Below are 9777 nucleotides of genomic sequence, written 5' to 3'. Positions count from 1 at the left end.
AGGGCATTGTGGATGCTTTTACTCTCTTAGTTAATGTTGCTGGAGAGCTGACTCCGTGATCAAAGAGAACCCAGGCACAGACGCGGTCCAAAGTGCGGGGAACATCAGCATACTTTATTCATGCATTTTTTGTTTATGGCTGAACATGTGTTAGAGCCTGTTATCACCCCAGGACAAGCACCCTAATCCAGTCCAAAGGCCTACCTCCTCACTAAGCCTGTCATGTTTTTACCCAGCATGCACCTCTCTGCTCATCCCTCAGGACCCAGCATAAAAGCAAGCCATCAAGTGCACATCATTTGGAACACGGAATGCATGAAAAGCTCCAAACAAAGAAGGAAATGCCCATGCAATTACCAAGGCAACCATAGCTTCAAAGGCAGTAAACATTGCAACTGTGTTGGCAAGTAGTATTACTGTAAAACGTCCCCCAGCAGCTAAATATTGCCATAGTGTTGACTGTCCCCCGTGTGTGTCCACACATACACACATGCTGCCGTACAAACATTTTTTACAGTCACAATACACAGGCACGTATATATCTTCTTATTTGCATAGACAGATCACTGTATAACTGTGTTTCCTCATAAACAGGGAAAAAAATTGAGTGGAATTGTTTGTGACACTCGATTCCCAAGGTGTAATATTCAAAGCATATTCAACATATCGAGAGACACCACCGGTTATTAACGAATCTGAGACTAGAAGCCCCAAAAATTTGTCTAATAGGACAGGCAATGCTTCAAGATAATATCCTTAAGGAGCGCAGCAAAGATAAGCATTGATTTAAGAACAGAACTGACAGAGGACTCAGGTGTTGTCTATCCATTAACAGCTTTCAAAGACATTTGAGGGACGTGATGCATTAAGAATACTTTTGTTAATACAAGGACAAAATAAGTGCAGTGTTTTCATTTTTATACATCAGAATATAAAATTATAAAATATCAATTTCATATCATTTTCACAGCAGCTTACATATACATTTCTGGCATAATCAACTCAGTTATCACAGAAGCTTCCTTACGAGTTACTGGCTAAGTATTGCTTTTGACCACAAGGGGGCGACATAGCTCTAAGGCCGTCTTGCATCCCAGTGGAGCGGTGAGTTCAATATGCGCATTGATGCACTGATAAACGGAGGTGCTGATGGAGTGTGAAATCCAAACCAAATCTTTCTCAAATTTGCCCATCAGACTCAACCCGTATGTCTTCTGGCAAAGCCTCCCAGAAATGAACAAACACTGACACATTCCGTGCTGGACAGTTGTGACTTTATTCAAAAGCTTGGTAACAGACTACATCGCTATACGGCGAACACAAGTGTCCAGTGGCTTCGGACTGGTTTCTTGCTGGGTTTGCAGACATGCAGCCTTGGTGCAGAAGCCACTGGCACGGCAGAGGACTGCTTCTCCCACACTCAGCATGGGGCGATGGGAGCAGCAACGATGCGAACGAGAGCACAGCTTCTGAATAATATTACAACCAAGCTATACAACTACAGAACAACAACGCCAGCTAACCCAGCTAGCTTAGATCTAAATGCCCTGTCATTTCAAGCTACAAACAGACCCGTGCAGCCAATTGCAGCAACCAAAGCAGAGCTTTAAACCTTGAGTTTATATCACATATCTGTATTGTATAAATATTAAGTGGAATGGTCGTTCCTGGATCAGGCACAGCACTTCAAATTCTAACAGATTTCAGTGATCAAATGGTCTTAACCATTTGGTTAAACCCTTTGTTTGGTTTAAACCCTTGCTAAGGTTGTTGCAGTTAGCCCAAAGGCTTTTTTCCAATTAATGCAAAGTTCACTTCTGTTGCAGAAAATACAGGCATACAGCCAGTATCCTTTTGGTCTTTAAAGTGATTGAGTTTACTACTTGACTCAACCCCAAAGTCCAGCCCTGGGGAAACAGTTATTTCATTACAGTACTAAAATAAATCTCAGGAACATAGAAGTTTACATCCTTCTCCTACAATAACCATTAATGAAACATAAATAAGTGCTTTTAAATAAGTCTTTAACAGAGTCAAAAAAAGGTTAAACAAAAATAATTAAAAATACAGTTACAAGAAAGTCCATTTAACTACAATGCCTGGGACTTTAAAGATTACAACAGAAGTGTGCCCAGCACATCACAGCCATATTGGATTTAAGCTTGACGGGAAACAGAGTAATCACAATTTGACCACGTAGAACAGAGGTAAGCAGTATATGCTAAAACCACAGCTGATTTACAAGGTAAATCCTTTAAAAATCACTGGCAATGTCAGTCAAACACAGTTTCTGCACAGCTGTGTGCTTATCAACTACAGTAAACCAAGTATAATACTGTACAATGGTGTAATATTTCTTTTTTCTTGTTTTGACTTTAGTCAGTGCACTCTGGGTCAACGGGAATGCAAGGCTTAAGAGATGCTTATTGGATCCCAGCTCGCGCAAACACTTGGGTGTTCATATGGCCACAGAAGAGACATACAGTAGCAGTGCTGTTTTCAGCAACCATAAAATGATGGTAAAAACGTGTATATACGTCACATCATCTCCAAAATGCAGGTGCATTTGCCGTTCTTGAACCTGTATTAAGGGCCAGTGAAGGAACATTTCACACCAGTTGCACACTGATATCACCCCTACTGTCCACAGAGTAAGGCTAAACCAGACAAAGTCTCAGCGGAAATATTTTACTTACCATTCAATCGATACACCAAATCACAATGTGTGTATAAAAAATATGAGTTTGATTAAACAAGGCCGTCTTGACTTTGTTATGTGAATGACTAGCTTCTCATGTCAACAGACTACCTTTAGAGACTATTTATAGTAAGAATGCAGACTTAAACTAACAGCAGTGAGCTTTGTCTTCAAATTCAATTGACAAACCAGGTCTTGATTTTTGGTTTCTGATTCAACATTTTCAATCACCAACCGTCAAGCTCATAATGCTAATTTAGAACATTTTAAAAACTAACACGTCCCAATATCTTAAGAGCCTACAAAATCAAGCCCACCAGTTCTAGGCTAACTTCATCTGTCAGTGTAACAGGGTAGTTTGAACTGGGTGGAAGACAAAAAGGACCCATTTGCCAAGATTTTCCATGTAGAATCCTTAACACACTCTGGGTACCCCCGAGCCAACTGCAGACACAAGGGACTGGTGGGACCAAACACATGTATATTCGGTGTGGGGGCTAACTACCAAATTTCTGTAGGAAGGAAACAGGGCCAGGGCACACAAGAGGGCTGTAGTTACACTAGGCACTCACTCCACCAGGTCCTTGGCTTCAGTGTGTGAGAGAGGAGCTGGTGGACCTGACTGAGAAAAACCCTGTGTTACACAACATAACCACAACAAGTTACATTAACAGAATTGCCAAAGCCAATGCTTTGCAAAAGATTAAATGACATGTTGGTATTAATTGCAATCTCATTTGTTGACATTTGTCTTTTATAGTGTTCATTTTGTTCTTCTTGGGCAGTAAGTGGGAGGACCCGCTGGGACTGTGCAGGTAGATGACCCGATTGATACAAAAATACTCATTTTAGCATCTGCCTAGCATCACCGTAAGTGTAATAGAGCCATTGCTCAAAGGCCAAGACACATTGAACAAAGGCCTCAGTAAATCTCAGAGGCCTAAACAGGAAAGCAAAACTCAAACTTCCTGTGGAATTCCTCCTTGCTAGAAAATTCCCTTTCATCATATTGGTACATACCTTCCCATTGTTTTACATAAGAACAGCTTTTCAAAGTTTTTTTTTATACACGTTTCCAAACAATATTGACATTGTGCCTGATAAACCATAATAGTGGCTGTCCCTTTCAGTACCAGTCTTTGCGAGAGTGCATCTTCAGGTCTTGATGCAGTCCTCTTTATCAGCCTATAAACTGTGTACACCATTTGACAGATCACTATAAAACATTACAGAGCAGACACAGTGTTCAGATTTCTGAAGTCTTCTGTGCTTTGCCCATGCACTGTAGTCCAGTTTTTGAACTGCTGTTTCAGTCCAACACACCCCCCTAATACATTATATCTTCAGTGAAATCATCCTCGGTAACTAAAAGCGTGATCCAGGGGTAACTTTACTCACATTTCCTAAAATCACACTCACTGTGCCTTTGTTGAAAACATGCTTAGGCTCTGCTTCTTTTTTGTAGAAAATTTTGCCTCCCCTCCAGCAGGCGTTTCTGAAGACCGCTGAATTTAGATGTGTGTGCAGTCCCATTCTTCAGCTCCTCACCCTTCAAGTGAGCCATTTGCATGTAAATGTGCCACAGTTTTACACCTAAAACTAACTGAAAGTTCCATTTTTTATTGTTATTTCCTTTGATGTTCAGTATGTACACACAGAAATATTAACTGTCCAAATCAATTAGTCTTTCAATGTAAATATCAAAATAGCTCAGTATTCCATGACTTTAGTCTTATATTTGACTACCTCTTTTTCCATAAAAACAAGGCAATCCTTTACGAATTCACTTGCAGCACCTCCAGACTGATGGCACAGTTTATGAGGAGTAGGTCATGACTTAAAATTCAACGAGACAGACAATGACTAAACTGTCACAAGGTCCTGCAACCGTCCTCATGTCCTTCTGATCCCATTTCTCTCCCCATCATGAAATCAGTTTGGCACTTAGGCAAAGCACTATCACACTACAATGCCACACTTGTGTGAAATGACACATCGAATCAGCCTGTTGTTTTATTTATTTATTTTTTAAATATTAAGTTGCCTTTTTGAAGTCATGTGGGACAGCCCCACCCCCCAGGGGGAACTGGATTTCATTCGTCCTAAAGTTTGGCAAACCCTCGGAAGGAGTATGACGGGCATGGAGGGGAGGGTGTCCTTCATAAGGGCGACGGAGGCGGTGTGGCTCACACCGCTTCGGCGGACGTTTCCGTGGAGACAGACATGGTAGCTTTGGCGATCTTCACCGTGGTCTTGACGCAGCTCTCGGCAGCCTTGCTGGCGGCAGCGGCGGCATTGGCGCCCCGGTTCTGGTTCTGGCAGTCGGACTCCAGGCTGTTGTCCAGTGGCTGGGCGCTGCCCTGGCACGCCCTGCAGGTGCTCAGGAAGGCGTGGCGCAGGTCCTTGCTCCGCAGGGCGTAGATGATGGGGTTGACGGTGGAGTTGAGCAGGCAGAGCATGCTGGCGAATGCGAAGACCGTCTTGGTGGTGTCGTCCATCCTCCAGAAGAGGTCGTAGACCATGATGGCCAGCACGGGCCCCCAGCAGATGATCAGCGCCACCAGGATCAGCACCAGTGTCTTGGCCAGCCGGATGTCCATGCGGGCCTGCTCAGGCTGCCGGGTGGTCTGCACCTTGGTGCCGTCAGCGGAGTAGACCACCACGCTCTTCTGGGAGGTGCGGCTCAGCATGCGGACGGCGTGGCGGTGTGCCTTACGCAGGATATACATGTAGGCGTAGACAATGAAGAGCAGCAGCACGCTGGTCACTCCAATCCAGAACATCAGGTAGTTCTCGTCGATGAGCGGGAAGATGTCCGAGCACACCGAGTTGAGGCGCTTGCAGTTCCAGCCCAGCAGGGGGAGCACCGCGATGATGATGGAGATGGCCCACATCATGCAGAAGGCGATGACGGCCTTGGTGCGGGTGACAATGCGCTTGTAGGCCAGTGGCTTGTGGATGGAGATATAGCGGTCGATGGCGGTCAGGAAGAGGCTGCCCACGGAGGCGGTGAAGGAGGCCGTCACCCCGCCCAGCTTGAAGAGGAACACGTTGGGGCTGTCCTTGCGGTGCAGCACGTGGAAGTCCAGGAAGCTGTAGACGAAGATGACGCTGCCCAGCAGGTCGGCCACGGCCAGGCTGCCGATGAAGTGGTAGGAGGGGCGTCCGCGGAGCGTGCGGGAGTGCAGGATAACGCACAGCACCACCAGGTTCTCCAGCACCGTGAAGGTGCCCAGCGTTAGCGCCATCACCGCCACCGCCAGCTGCTGGCTGGGGGTCAGCACCATGAAGCACTCCATGTCCATGAAGTTCTCCCCACACTGGATGGCACCAGCCCCTTCTGCCACGCCGCTCCTGTTGACCAGCAGGTCCGTGATGTTGGTTGGGTAGAAGGGGATGCCTTTGAGGATGAGCTCCTCATCCACGGGGATCTTCCCGGGGAAGGAGTCACTGCGAAAGGCAGACAGCGGCTTCTGCAGAGGGTATCCGCCCTTGGCGAAGTCGCTGTCGATGGTGGCATCATTGTAACTGGCTTCGTTGGAGCCCAGATACTGGAGTCCTGTGGTTATTGTCCGGAAGGTGGTGTCTGCCACACCGTCCAGTGCAGACTTCATGGTTGATCCACTGGAAGGTACACTATGGAACTGAAGATCTCTTCAAGAGAACCTATGTGGGAAAAAAGAGATGTCTGTAGTTATGTCCCACTTCTCCATGTACAGGACCATTCTATACTTAAGGAGTTATAAAGGAAAACATGATTCATGTAGATAAACTATACATTTATATATCTTGATTTGTGTCTTTAGGTGATATGATACTTTACTGTCTTTGAACTTCAAGGAGGTTTCAGCAACAGTTGTATACAATTCAATCCATGAAAAGGAGACAATGGCCTCTTCACTATAACTGCATAAGGTTTTGTCAGTTAGAGCAAGTGTCCATGTAGTCTTGCTCTCTGTCACATGTTATGAGTTTCTAAAATTAATTACAGTACTCAAAGGTAATGGCAAAGCATACAGAGCCCCAAAATTTTGGACCGCAATGCAGGTGGCGAAAGAGGCAGTCTCTCAAATGATGATGTAAACACCCTGAAAAGAGGTATCTATTAAATACTTTCCATTGCACAGCTAACATTTGAAAACATTTATCATAAGTATTTTTGTAATAACATACAGATGAAAAAGATTTTAACAATAGACTGAATGAATTTACATTGAAATGAATCCTTGCTATGACATCTGTTTTATAAAACCATTAATCATCTGGCTAATTACAGCGTTAAATAAGCTGATTAATGCTCCTGTATTGTACCGGTGGACGTGCGATTAAATTTCCATATTCAAGGAGACATATGTTTTATTGGGATGCAGAGGACTTCAGCATTGCCCAGATGACGCCAGGCCAGACGTCCTTCAGACAGTGCTGGAAAACGAGCAATTACAGATTAATTTTTCAAACCTCGGCTTGAAATGATGAATCTTACAAATGAGATTACACCTCTTTGCATAATGTCGATTTTGCAATGAGATTTTTCATTAGCCTACGACTTTCATTCATTTTGGGATCAAATTCATTTTCCGTCGTGATAACATGTTTCACATTAAAACTCCAGTGTATTGTTCCAGAGGGGTTTTGCCACATGATCACAGCCCTTTAACTGTTAGACTGTAGTTTCTAAACTGATACCAAATATGATACTGCATACAGTTTCGTCCCTGTAGCACACCATTTGCTGAAGGCAAATCTGGTTTGCGATTGCCACAGTGGGACAGAGTTTCTCATGGAAGACCACGACAGACATAAAGATTGATCGGACATGGCATATTTACTTGCCGGTCAAAGCGGAGGATGGAATACACAGTGGTCGTTAATGTCGGCTGGCTGATGACTGTTTCATCTCGTAGACTCTTAAAAAGATATTGCTGTCACATATATGACAAGTGATTTCTCATGAAAAGGTCAGATAAATCATGTCAAAATTCCCCTCGCAGAAAACGTGACCAAAGCTTTCACGCAAGCCTTTGTTTCATGATTGAATTGAAATGACACAAGTTACGCGCTAGGCAGCTGGTAAGATTAAATAATAATGCTTTGTCTCGTGTTCATAACTACACAGACCTACTGTTTTTTTTTAATTGACTTGTGATTGTCATGTTCATTCGTTCGGTTGTTCACCATCTTTCACAGGTAGCAACAAGGGAGAGAGCAAATAGGTTTGGAACCGATATCCGTGAGCTGAATGTCTAGTTATGAAATTTCTTTGTAACCTCGAGAACCGTACTTAACTAAATTGTTCCGTTTAGTCGTGTACACATTTGATATACCCTGTAACCTCTCATGTTGCTAAATCACATTTACCTGTATGAAACGACTAGTGCGCGCAGCAAATTTAAAAATTAATTTTGCGCTTCATATTTTAAGTCGACCTCCGTAATGGTGCCTATCAAGGGAATTAATAATAAACAGATTAATGAATCCATTGGTCTTGCTTTAGAAACAACTACGTCATAGGACAGGAGCGCACCATGGTGATTTAATAAATTAATATCAAAGATAACCCGCCACATTAATCAAGCTGACAAGAGGAAATGATAGCTAGCATTTTACAGCACCCTGCTTAATGTCTACCCACGTGCCATCTGAGAAATGAACACAGAGAAAATGAAATATGGGAATAATAAAATATGGGATAAAATCAGCCTACCCAGAATCAACTTTATTCAGTCGCAGTTAATTCGCTCCAAAGAGTCGTAACGCTGTTCTCTCCTGAGCGTTAATCACAAACTAAGCGAGGTCACTTGCATCTGAGATTTAACTGTCTACCTAAACCTGAACCAGCGGTTCAGCAGCACGCGCTGTCGGAATGGCTAGCTGCGATTCTTATGAGCAAAAAAATGAGTGCTTTTGGGTAAAAAATGCCACGTGCTGACACGGAAAAACAACAACAAAGATAAACACAGCGCCTCATATAAAGCCACGGCACTTCCAGTCGCTCAGCCCCTCGTAACAACCAGTTGCTGAACACCGATTCTCCTTGGTAGTACACAACATCGGCGCGTCGGCATTATTTATCTACTTTCTGTACACTTTCGCAGGTACACGATTAGCGACTGAACCAAGCGGGCGAAAAAAAAAAACAATATCAAAACGATATAATATCGATCAGTCTAATTTTATATTAAAACGACATTTTTACGTTTAAAACATTTTGTTAAATATCTATGCGACGCTTACGCGCACGTGTAAAAACAAAATGCAAACATTTAGATCTGTAAAAAGTTGCTTACCATCACATAGTTCGCTGGGCTGAGCAGAATCCTTGCGCACCAATTGCTGTCACGCACAGATCCAAACGTGTGGGTTAAAGCTGGATAGAAAAATATCTCTCGAACTTCAAGAAACTGATAATGTGCTGTTATTTCTCAGGTACTACGAATTCGTTTTTATGTATTTTTTTGAATGGCTTTTGATTCTTTTTGCTGCGCGTTTTACTGTGATGCGCGCTCCCCGTGGAAGCTGCTCTCCTGCTATCGGCAATATCTGAGGTCTCTGCGCCTGCTTAATAATGTAGCATCGTTTTAGTAGGCGACATCACGTGCTTTGAAGTGCCTCTGACAACGTTCGCTTACTGTTGCATGGATGGAGAAGCGTTAAGACACATGCTCAAAAACGTCAGAAAACTTTCAAAACGCCCGTTTAGCCGCTTTCTGAGTTTAGATGCAGAAGACCAAAAGACATCTAACAGGCTTTCATAACGCACTTTGGGGCGCCACAATTTAGCCACGACTATCTAAGGTGACCATCGTAGCCAAAATCATATAGGTTGTAATATCTCGTTTTCTTTACCACTGACATGAAGGAGACGCTTATATTTCGTAATACGACACTACGGAATTAATCCATGATATAATTAGTCCATAATTAATACATTCCAGATACAGAAGCCTGTTTTTTGTTGCCACGTAGAGTGGGATCGAAATGACTTTGTTTGAGTTGATCTGGGTTAAATTTGTCCATGTCTCCCTTGTCCGTTAACCGAACGTCGTGTGCGTGCTACTCCGAGTCAGACGGGCAGTTCT

At 43.5% G+C, this 9777-nt stretch overlaps 1 protein-coding gene across 1 annotated transcript; it reads right to left on the bottom strand.

Annotated features, from left to right (window-relative positions):
• Positions 1-4707: 4707 nt before the first annotated feature.
• On the bottom strand, positions 4708-9244 carry LOC118786712 (cannabinoid receptor type 1A-like). Its single transcript, XM_036541991.1, has 2 exons — positions 8986-9244; positions 4708-6364 (listed from the first exon to the last, which is right to left on the bottom strand). The coding sequence occupies exon 2, from the start codon at positions 6310-6312 to the stop codon at positions 4885-4887; it is 1428 nt and encodes a 475-aa protein (XP_036397884.1). The 5' UTR covers positions 6313-6364; positions 8986-9244; the 3' UTR covers positions 4708-4884.
• Positions 9245-9777: the final 533 nt, after the last annotated feature.

Source organism: Megalops cyprinoides, chromosome 12, assembly GCF_013368585.1.
Source record: "Megalops cyprinoides isolate fMegCyp1 chromosome 12, fMegCyp1.pri, whole genome shotgun sequence".
In the NCBI taxonomy this organism is placed as follows: Eukaryota; Metazoa; Chordata; class Actinopteri; order Elopiformes; family Megalopidae; genus Megalops; species Megalops cyprinoides.
The sequence above is the reverse complement of the archived record's forward strand: the minus strand, read 5'-3'. Positions and strand labels throughout refer to the sequence as shown.

Coding starts and splice junctions, on each gene's coding strand:
- LOC118786712 (XM_036541991.1), bottom strand. CDS start 6,312: ATGAAGTCTGCACTGGACGGTGTGGCAGACACCACCTTCCGGACAATA.